Raw genomic sequence first — 27,674 nt, 5'->3', positions numbered from 1 at the left:
TATGTGCATACAATTCCTTCTCATGTCTACCAAACATTCAATCTGTTTATGTCAGGATAGAAGGGTCTTAAGAGACTTCCTGCAATTTTTTCCCCCAAAGTTCTCAAGTAAGAGGTTGGGTGGAGCACTCAGTCAAACCAAATCCAAAGCAGGAAATTTTGTTAGAATTAAAAACATATAAAGCCTAATTATATATGTATGTATGTATACACACACACACACAAGTGCATTTTATGTGTCAGTTCTAGCATGTATCAAGGTTACTGTGGGTTAACTAAATCCAGTTTATGTTAATGAGCTTCCTGCCTTTTTTTTTTCTTTTAGCCACAGGACCAAATCTTCAGGCTGGCCTCCCCCCTCAGGAACCTGGAGCTTGAACCAGGGATCTTCCTATGGATGGGAGATGACGGCAAACAGAGATGGGAGAGACTACTTCATCAAGTAGGTCACCAAGCTGTATGATCAGTTGTATAAAGCAACTGAAGGTGTACAGTTCAAACCCAGTGTGAATGTCTGCTGGTTTCAAATTTGTGCACCAATAAAGTTAAGCCATGGAGCCAAAAGATAGTATATACTTTTCTTTGCAAACTATTTGTGCCAAAAGTAAATCTGTAAATTTAAAAATCAATCTATAAATGTCACAGATAATATGCTAGCATAATTCCCAGTAATAGCAGTGCTGTAGTTTTCCATTCTAGTTTTCCCTCTAACATATGCAGTTCACATGGCACTATTATTACTTCCTGCTATAAGAAGAAGAAAAAGGATACTCTTTATTTGCGATGACTTCGCCCCATCTCTTGGAACAGATTATGTCAATCAATGTTTTTATCAGATTTTAATGATGAAGTGGACAGTCTCCGAAAATATTTATGCTAGAATAAATGTGTTCATAAGGTAGATAAGGCTCTTTTCCATTTTTAAAAGAAATCAGTTAGTTGTATTCTTGTGCAACGTTTTAAAAGGTTGACTTATTTGGAATCTGGATATTTTGTAAAAGGCATGTAAAAATGCCATTTGGTGGTGACTGACCATATAGAATTGATGTTAGCATAGGAAGTTTACAAAATGTTCTGAGAAGGTGCAATGTAATGGATGCTTTTTGATTTTTTCCCCTTGGATGTATGGTGCCCAGGTATTCTAGGACTGAATGGTTTTTATTTTTCCCTTAGTGGCAGCCACTGTCACCACTGGCATGCCTAGCTCCGAAGGGAAAGAACATTTGGAATCTAAGCTCTCCTTTGCATCATTGCCACCAAAATTACCTGACTACTTTTCTTCCCATGTCATTTATGATGATTGCTTGTCCCTTAACACACAGGAGTGGCTTCAAACAAGCTGTCGGATTTGTGAATACTTTTATTATTGTGAAGAGGGAGCCCAGCTTTTGCGCATGGCAGGCTGCTCGGATAGATTCCTCTGATTCTGAGGAGAAGGGCCAGAGCTGGGCAGGTGGCCCTGCAGTTCCAAGTACACCTAGTGAAGATACCCATAGAGAGCAGGACTACCAGTCTGTTGTGGGAAAAGAGGCAGGCATTGCAGGGATGGATGAGAAGTAGATGGAGAGGGAATTTAGGAGGGAAACAACAGGTGAGGTGGGAAGGCCTAAGTGTCCAGTATTCCGTCCATCTGTTCCATAAGGAACCACCCTGTGAGTGGAGTCAGATTTTTTTATTATTAATAATATTTGAATGGAAGGGAAGGAGAGGAATTTTCAGTTTAGATTTAGCTCTTCACTTGGGCAGATGCTTCTCCATCAGCTTGAAGCCCCTGCTTTATATATGGTTTGTACTCTTTTGTAACCTGTTAAGCTTTACTAAAAGGGTTAGGCTTATAAAGTCTTTTCTGAGTCTGCTGGAGAGAAAGAGAGAGAGAGAGAGAGAGAGAACTGCTCACAACAGTTGTATATAAACAATATGTGAGGCTCCAGCTTTTGTTGTCCTTTATGACGTGCTAAAATGCTCTTCATTTTCAAAGAAGTGCCTCTCATTTGAAAATCTGGTGGTTTAGAGATACTGACTGAAATACATTGAATTGCTCAAGGCCATTTTTAATTCAGTACTCACTCTGAATGTCAACAGTTCTGCCCATAAAGTTAAAAGAAATAATAATAATAATAATAATAATAATAATAATAATAATGCTTAAACAGGGAAAAGCTGGTTGGAAATGTAAATGGAGCAATTTGTCTTTCCTCATCTCATATCCAAGGCTCTAGTTCTTGGTGGCTGGTGGAGGTGGACGTGTTCCTCCCCTGTTCTTCTGGCCAATCAGGTTGATCAAAAACCAAAACATGCCGTGTCTCGATTCCAAATTGCAGTGGCTTCATTTTTAAGACTCAATTAAGGCTCCTAATTCCCTGGTGTGAGCAATTAGTTGTGGGTAAGCTGAAAGATGAGGATCAGGACATGGAAATACTGAAAATCAGGAAAGAGCCTGGTCTGTCTCCATGACATCCTTCTCCCACCCATCATTTCAAAAGGAGAAACAAAAGTGTTGGGACAATAGGTGGTTGTTGTTTGTTAGGACTAGGAAGACATACTATTTGCTACTAGCTTTTCAGCTGAAGAGTGAATTTCACTCTGGGTATTGCTAACTCAGGTCAATTGATGATGATGATGATGATGATGATGATGGATTGGTTTCAGTGATTACAAGAATAAATTTCTTCTCATGGAAATGGAGCTCCCAGGGAGAAAGGTCAGTTTCACCATTTTCCTGCCCTGCAGCTCCCCAAAATCTGCCCTGGGGAAAGAGACTCCATACCAGTGAGGCCACCTGAGCTCAAGTGATAGAGATGAAACTATGACTCTTCTTCTTCAAGAGGAGTGCTACCCCAACCAGCATGGGCTGAAGTCCTTCCATCAAGTCAAAGGGACCACCCACCACCACCATCTCAGTCTTATATGGATGGTGCTTCTCCTGTTAGCTCTCATCCAGTTCATTGTTGCAGCCAAACACTAGTTTGACAAGCCACAGCCTCACCTGCTGGTGATGAAAAGGAGAAACAGAGCTGTGTGTCATGAGCTTACTGATAACCACACACTCCAAATCTCCAGATGAGCTCATTCAGTGGGGGACAAGGCCAACCCCTGAGGAACCCTGCACAGGAGAATCCAAGGGGCAGGGTGATATCCCCCAGGCAGCACCGTATGGAGCCATCAATCCAAGAAGTAGAAACAATGCAATCCACTTCCCCTTCTCTCAATAGTATTGATGCCGAGAGGTCCAGAAATACCAACAGTGTTACACATCCCCTGTTTCTCCTGGCATAGATCATATGCAACATGATCAAAGCTGTTTCTGTGCTAAAGCCTGGCCTGAAGCCTGACTGACAAGGATCCAGCTAATCATTCTCACTCAAGTGTGCCTGGAACTGGTTGGCTGCCTTCCACTCAAAAGAACTTGCCCAGGATCCTGAAGTTTTTAGAATCTTCTGGGTCAAAGGAGGTCCTCACAATGGCCTGTTGCAGGATGGAAAACAGGGTCCACTGTTGCCTGTAAACAGGAATTAATCACCTCCTTGGATCAGCGATATGCATTTTTTTTATTAGCCAAGAGGGGCAAGCATCCAAAAGAGAGTTGGTTGAATGAACCTGTCCAAGTACCCTGGCAACATTCTCAAGCTGTACCATATGTAACTCATCCAATAAACTGGACCAAACTGCACTCCTGGAACCTTCCCAGATCCACCTGCTAAAATGTTGACACCCCAGTAGATGCAAGGGATTTTATCCTAGAAGTGCTTAGTACGTATGTTATATTGGACTTCAGAAGGGTCTACAGCAGCTTTCAGGCCAGTATATAGTAGGCCCTGAACAACCCTAAACAGCTCCACTGGGCAGTAGATAGAAGACTACTGGCATTGAAATATTTTTTCCTTGCTGCCTCACAGCCCTGAGGTATAGTTGATTGGGGATGTGTGAGGCCTCCATTTAGGAATGGAAATCCATCAGATTCCCTGGGCTTGGCTTCCTGGAATTCAGGCTGCTTTGCAGTGCCCTGAGTCAGAGTTCCTGGTGAGTACACCCAAGGTTCATGGGGCACTTGCCAGAAACTCCTCCTTTTGCACTGTGCAAGCAGTACTACTCCTTTGCACAGAATTGGCTGGAAAGTTAGAGGAGTGACCTTCCCTTGCTGCTTCTGCCACCACTGGAACATCACCATCCCACCTTGGGCCAGCAGGAATAGGCCTGCTTGAGGTTCTACCCCCAAATGGCAGACATTTCCAATTAAGCAGGCAGGCGTCAGGGCAGCTTCCTCCTCTTCATGAACCTGGGAGCTTTGGACACCTCTCAGGCAGAGTCCCAATCCAATCAGCAACAACAAAGGAGAAAGGGTGACAAGATGCTCAGGGTGATAGTAGGAAAAGTTAAGCCAGGTGAGAAAAGACGAGCACTGAAGCCTTGCCCACTGGGACATTTCTCTGACATTTTCAACAGGCAGGAAAACAAGTTCTGCTTTTGCAGGAAAGTGAAGAGGTTGCAAAAGGGCAGATAGACAGCAGCCTGTATAAAACTGGAACTCCATTTGGAGGTTTCTGCAGTAGCCATTATACAGCAGCCTGGTAGTGCTTCCTTGTTTGTGGTGTAACCCAAAAAACTGATTTATAATACAGTAGCAATGGCTTCCTTTACCTCTTTCGTTGCTTCTGCAAGTTGCATTCCCTTAAGTGTCTTGAAGGAGCTGTGCAATAAACCAAGCCTTAGCTGAATGAGTTTTGTTTTCCTTTATTGCAAATGAATCTTTCATAGCTGCTTCCTCATGGCACTGAGAGAGCCAGACTCCATCATTTATATTATTAATGACATGTCACCAGCAGCCTTTGGTCCCTAACAGCTCATAACACCAGCACTGTTCAGTGCTGAGGTTCACAAACATACTCATCAGTTTATGTTTCAAAATCAATAATGAACAAATATGAAGGTCAAGATCTTTGCCTCTCATCTACTGATAGTTTCCAGCATTCTGCCCGCTTGTTATTTCATACCTGGTACCTTCCAGAAGATAACTACAACTTCTGTACTACTGGTCAGTATGACCATCAGAACTATGAGGTTGTGGAAGGATATTTCATTTACAATATGGGTGAATGTGACTGCTCCTTTCCCTAATATCAGTACAAAATTGTCTATGCTGTTTTAATGAATCAGGGATGCCCACAATTGCTAATTAAGAATTGTAATCCTGAATCAACAACTGTCCCTGAGATCTATTTGCATAGGAATGGAATGCAAGCATTTTTATGCACTACATTTCAGCATGTTACTTAGAGTGAATATCCCATCCAGCAAGTGTCATGTGGATAAGACTGTGCGGTCATTTTTCTTACACTGCTTTTGCATTTTGGTAACTTTGAGGGGATGATGTGGCTGTGTTTAATTTGTATTTGATACCCATTTTGCACAGATCTGAATTCTGAATGATATGGTTTTGTATATGCATGGAAGTATGAGTATACATACTTACAAGCATATTGAAATCTTGATATAGTCATCCATACAAAGAGGACCTGTTGATGTGATTGTGTCTGTACATAATGCTCAAAAAGATAAACAGCTCTGTGATCATTTTTACCCAAATAATATATAGAGTCTGTTTTCAAAGTAGAGTGTTCTTTGAAAGATCTTATTAAAACACATTTATAGCAGTTATACAAATTGCAATATATGGCTTTTCAACTCAATTTTATCATAGCTACAGAAAAATAAGTATGTAGGACAAGAAACCAGCTGACTGTGAAAAGAACATTTCAAATTCCTTGTGTTTTCAGCAGCAGCTTGAAGAGTTTTATGCAAAAATTTAAAAGGATTAAAGTGTTCCTCTTCTGTCTTTGGACATCAGAGAATATTTTTTGACAGAGGAAGTAATTAGTTGCGATTACAAATGCGAGCAAGCACATAAAGTCTCAGGAGATTTCATCAATTGTTTGAGTCTTAATACTGTCCATAGGAGCAACTGTGTCACCATTGCTAAAAATATATAAACATAAAGGTTTACATATATGTTATTTTCAGGTATGTTATGTTGTTATTATTACTATTATTATTTCATTTTTATACTGCATCACAGGTAAAGCTCTCCAGAATATTTACAAAGTCCATAAAAACAAATGATAAAATTATAATTAATATCAGAAAAGCAGAAAATTTAAAAGTTTAAAACAGCTAAAATAGATGATAAAACAATACAATAACGAGGAACAACAAAAGACTGGTGATCCTCCTCAACTCCCTGGGTTGAGTAAGTCTTTAAAAGCCTCCGAAAAGATGGCTATCTTAACCTGGTGCAGAAAAGATTACAGTTGCAGTTCCAGCCAGTCCACAGCAGTTGACCACCACTAAGAAGGCCTCCCTGTTGTCACTACCCTCCATGCTTCCCTAGGAGCTGGTACTTGGAGGAAGGTCCCAGGGGTTAAGACTAATATCTGAGTAGATTGGAATTAGCAGATATTGTGGTCCTAAACAATGTAAAGTTTTATAGGTTAAAACTAGCACTTTGAACTGGGACCAGAAGCATACAGGTCACCAAAGCAAATGGACCAGAACTGTTCATATATGTTTGGACCTACAGGTCCAAGTTCTGGCTGCCACAGTCTACACCAGTTGCAGCTTCTGAAACATCGTCAAGAGCAGCCCGATGTAAAATGCATTGCAGTAATCGAAACTAAAGATTATGAAAGCACAGATTTTCCCTGTACAGATAGGGCCACAGCTGAGCCACCAGCTGAAATTTATAGAAGTCCCTCTGAGCCACTGATGATAGCTGAGCTTCAAACGGCAAAGATGGATCAAGGAACACCTCCAAGTTACGAACCTGCTCCTTCAGGGGAGTGCGATCCCTGTCTTGAAGAGGTTGAACACTTCCCCATCCAGTCAAGAAACACCCACCAACAGCATCTCAGTCTTGTTTGGATTGAGTTTCAGCTCGTTAGCTCTCAGCCAGTCCATTGTTGCAGCCAGACATCAGTGTAGTACATCCACAGCCTCACCTGCTGGAGATGAAAAGGATTAATAGAACCGCAAGCTGTCAGCATACTGATGGCAGCACACTCCAAAACTCCAGATGACCCAACTCATAATATGGTTTCATGTAGGTGCTGAATAGAATGGGGGAACGGAACAGGCCCCTTAGGAAGTCCATGCTGAGGAATCCATGGGGCTGAACAATATTCCCTAAGCACTACCACCCCATAACAAAATATGTCATTTTGCCTATAATGTGTGGTGAAGGTCTTTGCACTGTGAGGTGTGTCTGAAATTATTGCTTTCCTTGCCCTCAAGCACATGTATAAGTATATGCTGCCTTTCATCTGTTTTGGGATCAGCACTGTGTATGTTTGCATTCAGGTCACTGAAACCTGATTTAAATATTTTGGAGTCAGCCAAAACGTATTGGCTGTGTAGTGAACCACGTATCTGGCTGTTCTCCCATACATTTATAGCTTCAGTATACTGACACAATCCTCAGCTGGACCATACCTCACTGGTCCTCAGTTGGACTATATGTCACTAGTGCATTGGAGGTACATCACTTAGACTTAGGAGCTTTTGAAGACCTTAAAAATCAGGCATCTGTGGCTTCGAGGTCAGGGCTTCTGAGAGGCAGTATGAAGAATTTGCTGGAACTGGTAGGCAAGGCAATTAATTGCTTTAATTCTTTTAAAGCAATTATTTCTTCTCTGAAAGTTATTATGCATTCTTTCAGGGAGTCATATTTAAACATTGCTGGACTGGAAGTTCTGTAGTACTTATCTCACAGTTTTAACTATGTTCTGCTTTGTTTTTGCAGAATCTTAGTTATCTGCCATGGGGTCTCTTAGAAAATGGAGGCATGAAGGAAGGTCATTATTTGACATAGGGTAATTGCCAATGTACCTTTGGACCAATGGATTTGTGCAGTAACATTGCTCAAGTCACTGCACGCTCCAAAAAATGGCTTTGGCATTGGACAAACTATAAATAGTAGTGGCTAAACGCAGTGTACTACAATATGATGGATAACAGCTCTGCCAAAAAGCCATTTTCCCACCATCAGAAGGCAGCTGCAAGAAATGCAGTTTCTCGTTTATTTATGGGAAGAAATGGTCAAGACCCCTCCCCCCAAACAGTCTTCTTTCCAGAATGGAAAAGAGAAACAACATACCTGCAATCTTATTAAAGTAAAAACATTAAAATAGGCTATAAATGTATGGGCAAGATATTCAGTATCTCAACAATATTTTACTGGCATTTTGGAAGTTTACACAATTGCACAAATAAGAGCAGAAATAAGTTAATATGGCCAGATTTATATACTGCCATCTTCTGTCTGTCCAGATAAAAGAACTGCTGAAACATGGATCTTCGCCTGCATCATTAAACATTACTTGAATCACTCTGAATATATCACATACGCTTTGAGCCTGTTATGCTCTCTTGTCCTTGCTGTTGCTGCTGTTAACCCTTCCTATTTTTGCTGTATGCAGCAGGCGATATAGCTAATACAGCTGCAACAGAAAGCCATGCAGAAAGACAGCAGGCAAAAAGGAGCATTAAAAGAATGCAGTAGTGGATGTGGTTTTATTTATTTATTTATTTATTTATTATTATTTATTTATTTATTTATTTATTTATTTATTTATTTAGGAGGCTTCTATGCCGCCCCATTCGCCAAAGCCTCGGGGCGGCTCACAATAATAAACACAATATAAAAATTTGTTTTGAGGTACAAATTCCATTTCTGAAAATACTGTATAAATCTATCGTATATTTTGACTATACATATTTCCCATAATTGTATATTGTACATTTCCCATACTTTGGGAAGCAAAAAGTGTCCAAGTCAGAATCTGAGACTTTTTACACAAATGTCCATAAAATTCCATTTCATTTTTTTCCAGACAAAATTCTTGTTTGCTTTGATGTAGGGATTCCTTTTCTGTAAGGCAAATTTCAAAAAGTTCTGTCAACTAATGCATCCTGTACACAACCAGGTTATGGGAGCAGAAACAAGTGATCAGAACACACACATGCCACATCTGCTAAGGCGCACCGTTTCGGACTGCAGAAGGCTAGGCTAGAATCCTTTCCGCCGGGTTTGCGAATTCTAAGGCAGGTCTCCCAACTGTTCCTATGGGCTCACACAAGGACTTTGCCATGCCCAGTAGAACCCCTGATGCATGTGGTTGTTTTCTTTTGGACAGCATGATGTTCTTGCCATTTACTAGAAACAGCTAGATAACCTATTTTATATGGAAAGGCAGGGGTTCAAAATAGCTTCCTGCCTGCAGTCTGATACAGCGCAGGCGAGTCAGAGACACGCACAACACGTGCCTGCTCTGATCGTTTCTGCCCCAAGAGCGATGCGCCTACGATTTACTTCCAGCCAATATGGGACAGGCTGGTGCTTCTGTCTGAAGACTGTGATTCATTTCTTTAGACTAATAATGGAAAGACACTTTCCAAGGAACCCAGAAGTTGCACCCTCAATGTTGACAGAGGGTACTTGCAGACAGAGCTTTTATTGTGCTAGTGCCCCCTTCATTCAATGAATTTTATAGGAGTCCAGATGAAATTGTCTTCTATCTGTAACCCCCAGATTCCCCCCTCTTTTCCCATCCTTTTTCCTTAGCGCAGAAAAGTGGAAGAGATGCACAGTGCCTTTCAGTGCACAGTGCAATAGAAACCTGCCATTAGGAAGTGGCCTGAATGTCTCTTGCGTCAGTATTGTGGAGTGGGATACAATAGGAGAGTCTGGAGAAAACTGCATTTAGAATTCTTAGCAAGCCACTACAGATGCTGCCTTAAATTGGGTTCTTAGCTTTGAAGAACCTTCTGAACTTCATTATTTATTCTACAAACAAATCACTCTCCCAAATGCAGTCATAAAAATAACCAGAAACCTTTGCTTCTAATGTTAAGCATAGTTCTTTTATCCAGTGTTTGTAATGGTATCCTTCCCTTTTTAAAAAAAAATACTTAACTGTGCTGATTACTGACAATCACGGTAGATGCAGCTTTAGTTCTGAGTGCTTGTTTTCAATACAGCCCAGGATTCCGAATGATTTAATTTAAGAGACTGTAGAGGCACACAGTTGGCTATAACCTTTTTTGCTCCTTTATATAGAGAAGAATGGAGATGAATCGCTAATTTTGCTGCAGAGAATTTGCCTGCCATGAATCACAAATATTCCTTTACTTTGTGACTCTAAGTGTCTGATCAAAACATTGCTGTGCACTCTTATACTGACAGAAAGGATTAATTGTTCTTCCTTCTGTTCTCAGTCTCCCTCTCTCCCTCCCTCTCCCTCTCTCTTTTCCTCCCTTCCCTCTTGCCCTCTTCCTCCAGCTCTTGGCTGAGGAAAGAAGTATTTGCATCAAAATTTAGGAAAAGAAATCAAGTGCTTCCAGCATAGTTAGCATAGTTTTCATTTCACCTGACAATTACATAGATATTATTAAAGTGACCAGGAAGATTAGGAAGGAAAGAGCTGAGAAAGTAATTTGTTGATGGAATCAGATTTTGCACAAATGAAGTCATGTCTGCACAACATGGATTAGTGAAATTGTACAAATGTTCACCCCTGAAAATGCACATATCCTCCCCAATCCACAAATCCCAGAGAGAGAGAGAGAGAGAGAGAGAGAGAGAGAGAGAGAGAGAGAGAGAGAGAGAGAGAGAGAGAGAGAGATTCAGACTATTACATATGGGAGAAATATGCAATTTTGGTTGGTGTTTTTAAATTTTTATTTTATCTATTTTTCTATGACTAAATTTACATAAAATTGTGTAAAATAATATGGTTTCACTAACAACAATGATAGTCACCATTCCAACAAGTTAGACATATCTCACTGAGAAATTCTTGCTAAGTTCCTAACTGCTTAGGGGAGTCCTTGGCTAATACCAGATTATGAAGTTGTATGACAAAATCAGAAGCACTGGTATGGCTTGTCCAAGCAAAAGAGTGCATACAAATAATTTTCATAAATCCACTTGCATCAAAAAATTATCAGTTTGCACTGGAAAATCACTAGAAAATTATCTAATTTAGCATATTTACTAAACTGAATCAAAATAAACATGAAAGCTAAAATTAAAGCACACTTAATGTGATTTAAATTTTATATTGTATAAACATTTTTACTGGAATATATGAAAAAAAAATAAAGGTGGCAGTACTTCCCTGTTAAATGACAAAAAGTAATAAAGGTACTGAAAACTGGTGACATGTTAATTAAGCTTTCTGCAACCTAATCATCCATTAGCTGCTCCTGACAGAGAAGTTTGCTGGTTGCACAACTGGGGTTTGGCGAGTATTTACAGACTTCCTTTTGCCTCAGCTTGCTTTGCAAGAGCAGATCAAGGATAAGAGAAAGTCTGCAGATTCTGGAGAGACATATTCTGAAAGGGTTCATCTCAAACCTAACTTTGGGCCTCTTTTCTCATTATTGTCACCTGCCATTGGACCTTATTTATCATTGTTCTGAGTACATTAAAATAGGCTTTCCTAAAAGCCAGGGCATGGGTTTGGCTGCTCTTGGCTTTTGCTGCCTTTAGAATCAAGAGTTCAAATATGACATGATTGCTTTTCCCCAGAGTCCCCACAACTGCCACTTTATCCACTGGGTCATCCCTGTTGGTTAGAATTAAGTCAAGGATAATGAATCCTCTAGGAGAAATTATCAGCAATACAAGTCAAGAATCTCTTGGAGAAGCCGTGCTTAGCAGAAATTTTCTTCTTGCAGATAATGGAGAAATTGAAGTTCTCCGTTGAACTTCATGTTGCCTTGAAACTTTGGAAATCTGCTTTTCCAAAGTTTAATCCTCAGCTTCTCCTTGACTGGGTGATCAATAGTAGACTTCAGCCTTCACGTTCCTTTATTTCTTGCTCCATTTATTTTAAAGTGCAACTCCACTACCCTTTCTGTTATTTTTGTTCTTCTTGAACAAGTTATATCTTTCAGTTGCTGATTCCAGTCATAGGAGTCATCCCACCAAGTTCAGTTACACCTATTAAGTCATGTTTTGGACCATTCTTTTCTTGAATAGCTCCACTGTGCTTCTGATTCCTGCCTACTTGCTTCATGAATTTGCCCAAACTGAGGTTTACCCAGCCATAGCAGGACATCTTTTGGAACAGTGTGGGATGTTGTGCACGGAAACCGGAAGAACCTGGAGACACCTCCCTTGCATGAAAAGAAGTGAAAAGAAGAGACAGCTTTGAATCCAAGTCAATACATACATTGGTGATCCTCATATTAAAAGCACATGGTCAACTGTAGCAATACATGCATTAAGCTTTTTCAGTAGGACTAGAATGAATATTGTGGTACTGATAGGCAAATTCATTGAGGCCAATGGGTGGAACCTAGACTTATTTATCCTTTGAGTAAATCCATGGAGACCAAGTAAGTAAGACCAAATAAGTTGATCTAATATTCCACTCATTTCCGTGGTTTCCTCAAAGGATTAGTAAGTCTGGATCCAATACAATGTATTAAAATGCCAAGCCATGTTAATAATTACAGTTTTGTGGAAATGTGTTCAGAGTTAGCAATAGCCAACACCCCCATTAAACTTTTTGTTTCACAGGGGGATTGTGCTTAGCAATTCATGAAAAGAATAATTGAGGCTGGAGAAAATATTAAGGGGAAAATCATATCACATAGTTCAGTAACTGATATGTCTCCAGTGGTGATCAGTATCATGTGTTAATTGTGATTTTCTGCTTAATTAGGGGCAATAAAGAGGCATACCAATTTAATAGGGTATCAATAAATGTTTAATTATCTAAAATTAAGTGTGTTATGTAACTTAATGTAAATATTTTTCTAAATATGAATTAAATGTATAAGTGTTGTTTTACCAATTATGTGTTTCCTTTTCATTGAACTTCAGTAACAGTTCAAAAATCTGCAAGTTATTATACACCATCTGTTTATCTGATCAGAACTAAATTATCACATTAGTGAGGTCATGGAAAACCTCTGTCTACCCAGCATTGACTGCTCTAATGTATAGCAGACCCTTCTTCAGTATAATAATTTGAAATGTCACAGCCTATAACAGAATTTGATGCAGTCTGTTTAGGATTTCCCTTGATTTGAATGCTGGCTCACTACCAAATGGGAATATAATAAAACCATTTACTTTTATAAGAAAAATGGTGAAGAAGTCCATGAACTTTCCATGGGTAGCACTTGAACATAACCTTATCTTTATTGTTTTTCTCTAGAAGTGAGTTTAGTTAAAATAAATCTTCAGTGCAGATCCTGAAATGAGTCATCTAATTCCTGGACTTCTTATACATTAGAAAGTAATATTTTTCCTTGTACGATGTTTACCCTTTACGAAAGTAACACTTCCCATAATGTGCATGTCAGTATCCAAATATCACATTACTTCTAGTACAACTAAGTGCTGGGGAAAATATTGACGACAAAAATAGATTTAACTGGGTGAAAGGGTAATATTTTATACATAACTGACAACTGGAGCCCTGAACAGCCACATAAACCATAAGTAATTTCTAGTATTTCACATGGTTGCAGCACATCCAGATGATTTGCATCAGGTGCTTCAAGACAAGCCTTTTATACTGAAATCGCCCTACCTCATTCACAGCACTTAGTGACGAGGGGAAGTTTCCAGAATTTAATAGGCTATCATCTTCCACATGTAATCTTCATTTATTTCCCACCATCTCTTTCAACTTTTTTCTTGGTATAAAACATCTGCCAAGGAAGGGAAGATCGAATAACTGTACTCAACACTTATTTTCAACCATGGACCTACATCACAAACTAGTAACTAGTTGTACTAAGACAGCAACATCAATTGCATATTGCACACAATTGCACAATTGCACACAAACACACAATTCAGATCTTAATTTACCAATAATTATGCTGGATTGTCTCAAGTGAATGATGTAGCCCTTCCATGACAATAAAGGAATGCTAGATTCTTTTAGTTTTGTTGAGGTAAGGAAAATGGAGTTTTTTGAATATACTGTATTAAAATATACAGGTTTTTGACAAGTTTATCTCTTTATTAAATATGTAAGTGGATAGAAGATGAGAAAATGCTCAACTGTTTTATTATAACTGTCCATGTGCAGATTTTTCAACTGATTGCAATCTAGCTCTAAATTAGAACTTTTCTTTTTGTTATCATTAAATTGCCCTGTTTTAAACTCAAATGGTGAATTGATTAGTGAGTGAACATGTGCCAGATAGTAGAGATATTCTATTTACATTGCTTCAGAACTATAGGATACCTGTGGTTCCAAGGGTGAGGATTTATGAACTTGTGTTTAAATCCAAGTTGGATTTCAGTTGTTGTTTTGGGGGGGGGGGGTGTTGTTTTTAAGGCAGTCTTCCTGGTAATACCTAGACTTTTGATGTGCTGTTTTAGTTATTTAATCTTGCTTCCTTGTTTTTGCTGTGCTGGTTAACTGTGTTTTTTCCCTGATGTAGTGAGCACATCACTGCCCTTTTCCTTGTGAGCATACATACTTAAGGGCTTCTCCTGAATACATGGTGGGATACTATATGTAGCTCTAGACTTGGATTTAAACAGATGGAATACTTTATTCCCCTTAGAATTGAAACCTATCACAGAGGCAACTAACAAGAATTGTTCAATCCACTTTGGTATAGGCCCTTTCAACCTCAATTAATTTACCATGTGTTTTCAGTCCTCTGGCTCATTTTACCATGTTTTATCTTGCAAGCTGCATTTTGCTAGACTCAGCAACAGGACTTACTGATGTATTTTTATAAGATAAAAACCTCTTTATTCAGTACTTTTTCAATTATATCTTTGTTGACTAACAGGATGGCTCATATAATCACACAGGTGAATGGGACAAATGCTCAATGGCTGACAGTGTTAGACTTGGGCCATTTGGTTAGACCTGGTAACATAATTCCCAATATAAAAGTACTGTACTGGGGCCAGGTCACATAATCTCCAATCACCTGTGCATGAGTTGTGGCAGTGAGTCCAGACTATGCATGCAACATGCAATGTGAGCATACTCATGTTCATCTGTACAACTTGCAACCTTGTTCTTTGATGTCCTCTCAGACTGTTAAGTGCTTCCAGTCTAAGTGTGCTGTGTTCAGAATAAAATAGTTGAACCCACAGTTCTAGCCGATGAATGGACATTTCAAATTTTAATAGGACTTTACTGAAATGAAATGTGTCCAAGTGGCTTCCATTCAGGAAAATTACAATGCAAGTGATATAATGGATTCCTTCCACTCACAGAACACTTCTTGCAACTTCTGTCAACCTTCAGCACCCTACAATAGCTTTGTAAGTGCATAAGACTGCCTGGCGACAGTGACACACGCGTTGGTAACTTTCCTATTTGACTTCTGCAACGCGCTCTATGTGGGGCTGCCCTTGAAGACGGTCCGGATACTTCAATTGGTGCAAAATAGAGCTGCCAGGCTACTGACGGGGACTGGGCGTTATGTTCACATGACTCCAGTCCTCCGTCAACTCCACTGGCTCCCCATTGAAGTCTGGGCCCAATTCAAGGTGTTGGTTATCACCTATAAAGCCCTTAACGGCTTGGGTCCTGGTTACCTAAAGGAGCGCTTACGTCCACACGTGCCCTCCCACTCCTTGAGATCAGTGGGAGAGAACCTTCTCCGGGAACCCTCCGTGAAGGATATTAGGAGGGTAAGTACCTGGAGGAGGGCTTTCTCTGTGGTGGCACCCAATCTATGGAATGCGCTCCCCAGAGAGGTCCGCCTGGCGCCGTCATTATATGTTTTTCAGCGCCAGGCCAAGACCTTTTTATTTAAACGGCATTTTAATTGTTAGCTTATTTATTGATTTTATATCTTTGGCCAGGGCATTTCCAATTATATTGTTTTTATATGATTATATTCATTTATTTATTGTTGTAAGCTGCCCCGAGGCTTCGGCGAATGGGGTGGCATAGAAGTTTACTAAATAAATAAATAAGAGGAAGAAGTTCAGATGTTTCTGGGACACAAAGCCAAATGACGTAGCACGACAAGAAAAAGAAAAGCTCCTGTAGTGAAACAGAAGGGGCAAAGCGGCAGCTAGAACAAGAAGCATTTTGCAGAATGCCTGTCGGAAGCAGGAAGCAGCCTTATGCTAGATCAGACTATTGGTCTGTCTTGCCTATGAATGTCTATTTTAAGCCATGGTAGCTCTCTGGGATTTGGGGCAAAAGTATTTGATTTTCTGCCTGCTCTTTTGGATATGCCAGTGACTGAACTGGACATCTTCTGCTTACAAACTGTGAGGGGGTTGAGAGTTTCTGAGAAGCAAGAGCAATGATATTAGGAGACCAAAATAGTCTCGCTAGGCTGATCTCCTAGCAGACTAAGTTGCATCCACTCTATTCAGGAATAACGGCCACAACAGCAAAAGGAGAATGGCTCTAATTAATGGTGATGGGGGTAGAGAAACTTCTGAAAGGGAATTACTGTGTAACAGCAGTAACTGAAAGTGACACAAGTGGAGGATCTTCTGTAGGCAATGGCAGTGATGTTCAAACTAACTCTGGTTAGTACTGGGCAATAGGAGGATGCGGTAATCCACTTCTAAATTTTCATACCTCAAAAACCCTATGATGAAATAATCCAAAATGAAACAAGAGATAGTACCAGAAGATGAGACCCCAGGTTAGAAGGCACCTTGCAAACTACTGGGGAAGAGCAAAGGACAAATGCAAGTGGTGCTGTCACTAATGATGCTACTTAATCAAACTGTAAAGGAAATCTAATGGCCATTGTGCACACAGGTGAAAGGAAAGTCTGATGCTGCACAACACATACAATTGGGACATGGAATGTGAGAAGTACGAATCAAGGCAAACTGGAAATTAGAAAGCAAGGAATGGAAAGAATGCACATCACACTACTTAGTGTGAGTGAACTAAAGTGGACTAGAATGGGGCATTTCCAGTCAGTCAAATATAAAGTGCTTTACTTCAGAAATGATACTATATTTGTGAGTACATGCTTTATCTAGAAATGGCATGCTCCTAAGAAATGGAGTGGATCTAATACTGAGGCAAGATGTAGCACAAGCAGGAAGAAGCTATAATGCAAAATCCTACGGAATGATACCAGTCAGAATTAGTGGAAAACCTATCAACAGATATTGAAGAAGAAATTGAAAACCTTTATGCAGGTATTCAAGAGGAAATTGCTAACACACCAAAACCAAGTCATGCTGCTAATCCTAGAAGACTGGAATGCAAAAATAGGAAACCAAGTCAAAAAGGAAAAAAAATGTTGTAGGAAAATTTGGCCTGGGGGTAAGAAATGGAGCAAGAGAACCTTGTAGAATTTTGTGAAGCCAACAACTTATTCATTGCAAACACATACTTCAAACCTCTGCTCAGATGATTGTAAACATGGACTTCACCAGATGGCTAATACAGAAATCAAAGAGATTATGTAATTGGAAGCAAAAGGTGGAAAACTATATTCTGCTGCCAAAACAAGACCAGAAGACTGTGGTAGTGACCATCATTTCTTAATTTCAAAAATCAGAGTCAATTTAAAAGAGATTACCAACAAAATATCTCAAAATATAACTTAGGTAACATCCCTGAAGAATTTTAAGTCCATGTAAAGAACAGATCTGCTTTGCTCAATTTAATTGACTGTAATGCAGAACCATTGTGAACTGAAACCAGAGACATTGTTAGGGAATAATGCCAAAAGACATTTCCTGTAGAAACAAGAAAGAAACTGCCTATATGGATGACTGAGGAAACACTCATAGCTACAAAGGACAGGCAAGAAGCAAAAGCAAAACATGACAGAAATAAGAGTCAGAATCCCCAGTGCAACTTTTCAGCATCTATCACATAGAGATTAAAAAGAACTATTACAATAATCAGTGCAAAGGAACAGAAGATAGCAACAAATGGGGAAAAACAAAAGACGATCCAAGAAATCAAAGAGAAATTCAAAACTAGAATAGGAATTCTAAAAGACAAAATGTGGAACATACTATCTAACCAGGAGGAAAAAAAGAAAAGGTGGAAAGAATATAAAGAACTATACAGAAGAGATGAAAGGATAGCAAAATAGTATGAAGAAGATCCTGCAAACTTTATTACGCAAAGTGAAAGCTGCTTTGAAAGCACTTGCTAAGAATAAAGCCCCTGAAGTAGATAGGATGCCAACAGAACTATTCCAAGCTGCAGAAAATGACTTTGTCCAAATCCTAACAAATATATGTCAACAAATATGGAAAACAAAGCAAAGGCCCATAGACAAGAAACATTCAATATATATTCCAATCCCCAGGAAGAGATGGAAAAGAGTAGAGTAACCATATGACCATTGCACTAATCTTCCAAGCAAGCAAAGTGTTGCAATAAAGAATATGACCCTTTATGGTGAAAGAAATGCTGAATGTCCAAGCTGGATTCCAAAAAGGGAGGGCACTCAAGATCATATCACATATATATGTTGGATACTGGAGCACACCGAAGAATTTCAGAAAAAGGTTCAGTCTGTGCTTTGTAGACTACAGCAAAGCCTTTGGCTGTGTGGAACAAGAAAAGCTACGGACAGACCTGAAAGAAGTGGCTGTGCCTCAGCACTTGATTGTCCTGTTGTGGAACCTGTTTCATGGAGAAGAAGCTACTGTAGGACGAATAAGGACAAACATAATGGTTTTCATGGGCAAAAGTGTCAGACAGAATCTGTTCAATCTGTATGCAGAATGTATACTGAATGTAAGCTGGATGAGAATCAGGAGGAGTGAAAATTGGTGGAAGAAACATCACTAATTTAAGATAATGTAAATGACATTGTACTACTGGCAGAACCAGCAATGACCTGAAATGACTCCTGCTAAAAGTCAAAGAAGAAAATGCAAAAGCAGGACGGCAGCTGAATAGTATAACAAAAAAAAAAAAAAATGTCCATGGAAGAATTACAAAACTTTACTGTTCATAATGAGGAAATCAAAATTGTTAAAGATTTCACATATCTTAACTCAGTCATCAATTCAAAGGGAGACTTTTGCAGACTGAGACTTGAAAGGGCAGTAATGAAAGAACTAGAAAAATTAATCCTGTGTAAGAACGTGTTACATCTGAACTATTGTGTTCACAATCACAAACTATGGGTGTGAAAGCTGGACAGTGAAGAAAATGGGTGCATTTGAAATATGGTGCATTGCAAATACCCTGGAATGACAAACAAATAGGTCCTAGATCCAACTAAGCCACAGTTTTTCCTAGAAACAAAAATGACAAAACTGGGGCTGTCAGTCTCCAGACACATCATGAGAAAACAAGACTCACTCCAAAAGGACAATCAAGTTAGGGAAAGTCAAAGGCAGAAGACAAAAGGGAAGACCAAATATGAGAGAGACTGAATCCATAAAGCAAGCTACAGCCTTGAACTTGGAAGAGGTTAATGGAGCTGTCACAGGCAGGGCATTTTAGATGGCTTTCATTCATAGGATTGCCATAGGTCAAAGACAACTTGATGGCATAGAACAATGAAAACTAAAGTACAGAGATATTATTATTATTATTATTATTATTATTATTATTATTATTATTATTATTATTGGAACATTTCTATGCCGCCCCTTGCCGAAGCTTCGGGGCGGCTTACAACACAATACAATACAATACAAAAATTACAATATAAAATTAAAATTAATTATATAAAATAAATAAAAAATATAAACGGAGTTAGAAAAGAAAAGAAAAGAAAAGAAAAGAAAAGAAAAGAAAAGAAAAGAAGTCGCCCTGGCCAGATAAGTAAGTAAATATTGTTAACAATTAAAATGACGTTTAAATAAAAAGGTCTTCACCTGGCGCCGAAAAACAAATAACGACGGTGCCAGGCGTTCTTCTTTTGGCCATTATTACTACTTTGGTTTTTGGTGTTCTCAAACTGGAATTTCAAACAAGAAATTTAATCAGTTTTTAAAATCAAAAAGTCAATTCTGAATCTGAATTGAATTCTGAATCTCCATGGATTTTAATTGCACCTCAGGTATCATTAAAGTCGCAGCATTTAGACTCACATTATTATTATTATTATTATTATTATTATTATTATTATTATTATTATTATTACAACATTTCTATGCCGCCCCTTGCCGAAACCTCGGGGCGGCTTACAACATGATAAAATACATTGAAATACAATAGTACATAATAAATTACCATTAAATATAACAATACAAAAAATACATTGATTTACAAATACAAAATTAAAATTATCAGTATAAATAAAAATATAGGAGGAGAAAGAGAAGGAAGAAGAAGTTGCCCAGGCCAGATCATATGTTTTAACAATTGAAATGATGTTTAAATAAAAAGGTCTTTACCTGGCACCGAAAAACCAGTAACGACGGTGCCAGGCGGACCTCTTTGGGGAGTGAATTCCATAGGTTGGGCGCCACCGCAGAGAAAGCCCTCCTCCGGGTACTTACTCTCCTAATTTCTTTCATGGAGGGTTCCCGGAGAAGGGACTCTCCCGCAGATCTCAAAGGGCGGTCGGGCATATACGGACGTAAGCGCTCGTTCAGGTAGCCAGGACCCAAGCCGTTTAGGGCTTTGTAGGTCATAATCAACACCTTGAATTGGGCCCGGGCTTCAATGGGAAGCCAGTGAAGCTGATGGAGGACTGGAGTCATGTGAGCATAACGCCCCGTCCCCGTCAGCAACCTGGCAGCTCTATTTTGCACCAATTGAAGTGTTCGGACTGTCTTCAGGGGAAGCCCCACGTAAAGCGCGTTACAGAAGTCTAGGCGGGAAGTTACCAGCGCGTGTGTCACCGTCGCCAGGCAGTCGTATTCCAGGTATGGGCGCAGCTGATTAATCAGCCGAAGCTGAAGGAAGGCGTTCCTCGCTACCGCTGTCACCTGAGCTTCCAAAGAAAGCTCCGGGTCGAGGAGTACACCTAAGCTGCGGACCTTATCCCTAAGAGGGAGTGTTGCACCATTCAGGACCAGGTCAAATCCACCCTCTCCGAAACCCGATCCGCCAACCAACAGGACCTCCGTCTTGTCTGGGTTGAGTTTCAGTTTATTGGCCCTCATCCATTCCCTTACCTCGGCCAAGCACCGGTTCAGCACAGCCACTGCCTCACCTGGATTAGTGGAGAATGAGAGGTAAAGCTGGGTATCATCAGCGTATTGATGATTCCGCAGCCCACACCTCCTGATGACCTCTCCCAGCGGTTTCATATAGATGTTAAATAGCAGAGGGGATAGAATGGAGCCCTGTGGTACCCCATGGCATAGCTGCCATGACGTAGAGACATGGTCCCCCAGCACTACCTTCTGGAATCGACCGTTGAGATAGGAGCGGAACCACTGCAAAGCAGTGCCTCCAACCCCCAATCCCGCAAGTCTATCCAGAAGGATACCATGGTCGATGGTATCGAAAGCCGCTGAGAGGTCCAGAAGAACCAACAGGGATGTACTCCCCCTGTCCTTCTCCCTGCACAGGTCGTCGTACAGGGCGACCAAGGCAGATTCAGTACTGTACCCAGGTCTGAAGCCGGACTGAAAAGGATCCAGATAATCAGTTTCCTCCAAGAGTGCTTGGAGTTGTCCCGCCACCACTCGCTCCAGCACCTTGCCCAGAAACGGGATGTTGGCCACAGGTCTATAGTTAGTGGCCATCTCTGGATCCAGTGACGCTTTCTTCAGGACCGGTCGTATTACCGCCTCCTTTAAAGGGGCAGGCACTCGACCCTCCCTCAGAGAAGCGTTAACCACTTCCAAAATCCAGGTCCCAATCCCGTGCTTGGAGTTATTTATTAACCAAGACGGGCAAGGATCCAATAGGCAAGTGGTGGGACGTACTCTTCCAAGCACCTTGTCCACCTCATTGGGCCGCAATAATTGAAATTCCTCCAGTAATTTTGGACCAGACGGTGGCATTGGCGACTCCTCAGAGACCTCTGATTCATTAGTGGAGTCCAGCTCGTGACGAATCTGAGCGATTTTCTCCCTGAAATGCCTGGCAAAGTCATCACAGCGGGCCTTTGAGGGTGGCATCGGATCTTCCTTAGGACCCAGGCGAACCAGGCCTTGCACCACTCGAAAAAGCTCCACTGGACGGCATTGTGAGGAGGCAATGGAAGCAGAAAAAAACTTCTTTTTCGCCGCCTTCACCGCCACAGCATAGGCCCGATAGTGGGCTCTCAAGTGTGTTCGGTCAGATTCATCCCGTGATTTCCTCCACCTACGCTCTAGCCGTCTCCCAACTCGCTTCATCGCCCGTAATTCAGGTGTATACCAAGGGGAAGAGCGGACTCTGAAAGAGCCTGTTGATTCTAAGTGAGTAATTATAATTAGCAGGCCTGCTCTTCAGAACATAGTAAGGTAGCCTTGAACTGTATTTTTGTTTAATATCCTTTAATTGAAAATACAAGTCCCTATGAGACAATGTACTATTTACATATTCAGGCTTGAAGATGTGTTTCAGTGCTCCTTTATGTTCGTATTTGGTATACGAAGAAGACAGGTAGCGATTGGTGTACTGGTGTGTGTGACTGATTTAACTGAGATCAATTTTATGAAAACACTGTCATGACTTTTATCAAAAACTAGATAATATTTCCTTTTTTCTAATTACATTTCTACCATATGCACATCCAGATGGCTTCTACTTATAGAGTGTTATAAAATGACCTTTCTTTAGAGGATTTATTCACTGAAGAAGCTTATGGACAAATAGAATCAACACTTTGTTAGGGGGAAAAGAAAGATCAAACTTTCCCTGGCTCCTGACACACACACACACACACACACACACACACACACACACACCCCAGTGACTTTATAGGAAAAGTTCTCCTGTTGCTTGATGTGGCTGTGGAATTTTCGTCCATAGAAAATGTATAGAAAATACATTTTCTATTTACAAATGTATTTATTACAGGAATGGAAACGGAGAGGCCAGGGCATGATCTGAAGGCATGTGTTTCCATGAGCTTGTTGAATGCAGACTGGTCTAGGTGGGAAACCATCTGGGAATTCCATACATACAAGCTTGTGTTCCTTGCTGAAAAGGCAGAGTATACTGTTTTTGAGATAATTAAAAAGAGAAGTGGTTGAAAGAAAATATCTGAATTTTAGAAATTAAAGTCTTTCGGAACTAATTGAACTTACAGAATTTAAAGTATTCATAAAGGGTTCCTTAATCAGATTGACTTTTATTGTTCTGCTTTATATTCAGAAAGCCTTTCCTTTGAATGGACCCACTAAACTGTCAACTACCCACTTTGCTGTTTCATCTATGCAATGTTAGGCACATGGTACATGTGGTCCTCCAGCTTCCCAATCTTTTAGTTATAGCCATTTAGCAAGAAGTGCTAAGCTGATTTTGGAAAGGGATAGAAACACTATTTACATGGTAAGAACTTAATTTGTGTATCATTCAGGCTGTAGCCCTAGGTATACTTATTGGGAACTAAACCTAACTGAATACAGTGGCACTTGCTTCGGTGTAATGAATTTATTTAATAGCAAGTGCACTTGTGTGGCTCCCACACATTCGGTGGAGTAGGAACAGAATAACCTCTTAACAGATTCTATCTCAAATTGCTATATGCTTAGATACATAGTTAGAATTTATATATTGCCTCTCCACTGAAAATCTCACTCAGGGTCATTTATAATAAAAATAATAACCGATATTATTATTTGGTTGACTATGAAAACTAATGATGCTTCCAATGGTTTCGAGTGGATTCAAGTCTTTTCTGTAGTTGCTCCAAGCATATGCTTTAAGTAGGCACTGAGTACTGTCTTCTCCTGCTGTTTTGTAATGCAATTTTCTCACTTCATTGTAATGAATGCTTCAGCTTTCTTTTGTTGCTGTTATGAGGTATGTGCCTGATTCTTACAGCTGAATTCCACATTTCACCTTGTCTACCCAGTGGGTGAAGGCGCAATTTATAAATATGCCAAATAAAATAGTACAGTTTGATGATTTTTGCAACTGAAGACACAAATCTAAACCCAACGGGGAAGACACATTTGAGGGAAATTGTACTAATGTGCCGGTTAAACTCCTTATCATTTACTTGAGTAGACAATTTATATCACCAGGCTTTAAAAGACAGCAAATGAAAATATTTTCTGTTTGATAAACTCTCTCTCTCCCTCTCTCCCTCTCCCTCTCTCTCTCAATGAGAGCGTGTAGAGAGGTTGGGTGCTCAACTAGCTTGTTCGCTTGCTCCGTCCACATTTCCTTGGGCATTATCTCTCTTGGAGACATGGCATGCTAGTGGTGGGTGGAACCCCCTTCATGCTCCCTCCTTTTTTCCCACCACCTTTTCTCTTTCCCTCTTTCTTCCCACCCAGCAAACAGCCATGGGAAGGGCAGATCAGTTTTGCCAGAGGTCTGAACCGATCCTTTGCAGAGGGCATTTGAAATTGAGCCAAGGACAGCAGGCAATTTGGCTGAGGAATGCATGCAGCTGTAAAGATGAAATTATAAAACTAAATATCAAACTCTACTAGGAGGCCAAAAACTATTAAATCAGCCTAATGTCTGCTAAATTGATTATGATGATGGCAGTGATCATGATGAAGCAATAATTTTGCAGCCCTTACAGAAAACAGTCCAAGATATCAGGGTCCAGTTCATATCTAAAGGGCACCACACTGCTTGTCACAGTCAACGTCCTGTTGTCCCTTAGATAGGCCATGTGAAGCAAGGACTGATTGCTTGACTACAACTGGCGCATGGACTGAAATAGGGTATTCTGCTGTATTGGTCACAGGCTCTGAAGGGGTTTTTTTTTAGATCAAAACCAGCACCCTGGCCTGGACCCAGAAGCACACCAGTACCAATAAATTGTCCCAATATTGGCTGGATACAGACACATATCCCCATGTCTGTTTTTGAAAAGGCAATATTTTGCACCAGCTGTAGGTACAAATTTTGTCTTTTATATCTGCTGCATTAGGTTCCAGATCCAGGCAAGGATTCTGCCTGAATCCCCAGCGAGCCATTGCGATCAGTCATGTCAAAGTTACTGGGCTAGATGGACTGATAGTCTGAATCAATTACAATAAAATTAATAATCATTTGAAATGCATTATTAAAATCCATTATTAAAATATTTAAAAGGATGGAGAAGAGATGTTTTCTTGTGGTGCCAAAATGAAATCAGAGTTGGTGCCAGGCAAACTTCTTTATGGAGCCTGTTTCACAGGTGGGGAGCAGCCACTCAAAAGGCCCTTCTTCTGTTTTCCACCCCTCCCACCTCCTTAATGGATGGCTTATTCAGAAGGGCTTCTTGCTCATATCTTAATGGATGGGTAGGCATGCATGGAGAAAGACAGTACTTCTGGTAGGCCAGTCCTAATCCAATTAGGGCGTTATATGTTAAAACAAGCACTTTTCATTAGGCCCAGGTTTCAACTGGTAACCAATGTAGTTACCTCATCTATAGCACCTAGCAGACACAGAAAAGGAACTCTCCTCTTACTCAGAGAAAAAATACTGAAGGCCATCAAGAAGCTGTCAAGCCTCCATTCCAACCATTAGGATAAGCTCATTTTTCCCAAAGGTCACATGTGCAGAGAAAAATGGTATAAATACCAGGGTGTGAGAAAGAACTCTCCTTTTCTCCCCTGCCAAAGTTCTGGACACACACGCTGTGCTGTTGCAGGACTCATAATGGAGCCGTCCCCTCTTCTTGGTAGTTACTGTAGGTTAGGTGGGAAGTCTTTCTTTCTTTAGAAATACAGAGGAAGATTGGGATGCAATGGGAATATTTGCTGTTTGGACCACATGAGGTTTAAGCTTGTGTCCACTTTATATTTTTCTGAATACACTGTCCTTTTCCTTTCTAAGTGCTGTGTGTGTTGGTATGGATGCGAAACCAGGGCTTGTTCTCTCTGACTGTGTATTAAACTCCAGAAAAAGATCCCAAACCTTTTGAGGCAATCTGCAGGGCAAGTGCCGCCTTTTGAGGTGTACTGCTTTGCAAGATTTCCTGGTGTAGCAACCTTGCCTAAAGGTCTAGTTGTCAGGTAAAAAGTGTTTGTGCAGATGTATTTACCTTTAATTGCACTATAACCTTACTAACACCACAGTATAAATGATATCAATATTGCACATTAACTGGACTTACCTTTACTGCATAAAGGGTAAACTGACACTTCGCTTGCCAAACATGCGTGTTTTACTGGTTTCCTAACAAGTAATTATCATGTTTAATGTAGATGAGAGCATTCTAAAACATCAGATGGTGAATTTCAGATTATTTTTGAAACCACATCTTTTCTGAGTTTACCACTGTGTCACTCTGTAGACAATATAGATTAGCTTTAACAGATAAAGCAAGCTCGTGCTTTTAATGTTTTTTCTTCGTAGTCACATAACGCAATCTGCCACTTTTGATGACCCGCGATTAGACAGCTGCCAAATCACACCTCCAGCCCCTCGGAAAGTGGAAATGAGGAGAGATCCAGTCCTGGGATTTGGTTTTGTGGCTGGCAGTGAAAAACCTGTGGTGGTACGCTCTGTAACACCAGGTATTGTTCTTTCTATGTTTGAGTTATAGCTTTACAGTCTAACAGGAGATTAAAGTGATCCTGGCTTGTAACAGAGGGCATTAGCTTTGTATGTATTACTGTCATTCCCAGACTTTTACTTGTTACCATAAATACTGATAATGTAAAGCCATAAATAAGCTTACTGATGTCATGTCTAGTCTATCTTCAAGGGGGCTGACTCTTTACTTCCTTCTAAGAGAATTAACAAGCAACCAGTTTCTGTAGGTGAGAGGTGAGCAAATTTTGTTGTTGTTGTTGTTAGTCGTGAAGTCGTGTCGGACCCATCGCGACCCCATGGACAACACTCCTCCAGGCCTTCCTGTCCTCCACCATCTTCCAGAGTCCACTGAAGCGCACACCAACTGCTTCAGTGACTCCATCCAGCCACCTCATCCTCTGCTGTCCCCTTCTTCTTTTGCCATCAATTGTTCCCAGCATTAGGCTCTTCTCCAGGGAGTCCTTCCTTCTCCTTAGGTGGCCAAAGTATTTGAGTTTCATCTTCACTATCTGGCCTTCTAAAGAGCAGTCAGGGTCGATCTCCTCTAGGACTGACCGGTTTGATCGCCTTGCAGTTCAAGAGACTTGGAGGAGTCTTCTCCAGCACCACAATTCAAAGGCATCAATCCTTTTGTGCTCAGCCTTCCTTATGGTCCAGCTTTCACAGCCATACATTGCCACTGGGAAAACCGTAGCCTTGACTATACACACTTTTGTGGGCAGGGTGATGTCTCTGCTTTTTGGTATGCTGTCTAGATTTGCCATAGCTTTCCTCCCCAGGAGCAAGCGTCTTTTAATTTCTTGGCTGCACTCCCCATCTGCGGTGATCTTGGAGCCCAGGAAAATAAAATCTGTCACTATCACCATTTGTTCCCCATCTATTTGCCAGGAAGTAAGAGGATCGGATGCCATGATGTTAGTTTTCTTAATGTTGAGTTTCAAGCCAACTTTTGTGCTTTCCTCCTTCACCCGCATCAAGAGGCTCTTTAGTTCCTCTTCACTTTCTGCCATTAGACTGGTATCATCTGCATATCTGAGGCTGTTGATATTTCTCCCAGCAATCTTAATTCCAACTGGTGATTCATCTAGCCCCACCTTTCTCATGATGTGCTCTGCATATAAGTTAAATAGGC

General features: G+C 40.4%; 1 protein-coding gene across 1 annotated transcript in view; it reads left to right on the top strand.

The window, feature by feature from the left end:
* The window catches only part of FRMPD4 (FERM and PDZ domain containing 4), a 349,502-nt gene that overhangs the window by 245,123 nt on the left and 76,705 nt on the right, over positions 1-27,674 (top strand). Inside the window, exons 2-3 of the mRNA XM_044449615.1 lie at positions 325-441; positions 26,363-26,523. Coding sequence (XP_044305550.1) covers positions 325-441; positions 26,363-26,523 — 278 coding nt within the window. The remainder of the gene's footprint in view (positions 1-324; positions 442-26,362; positions 26,524-27,674) is intronic.

Source organism: Varanus komodoensis, unplaced genomic scaffold, assembly GCF_004798865.1.
Source record: "Varanus komodoensis strain SLA01 unplaced genomic scaffold, ASM479886v1 scaffold1, whole genome shotgun sequence".
NCBI lineage: Eukaryota > Metazoa > Chordata > Lepidosauria > Squamata > Varanidae > Varanus > Varanus komodoensis.
The sequence above is the reverse complement of the archived record's forward strand: the minus strand, read 5'-3'. Positions and strand labels throughout refer to the sequence as shown.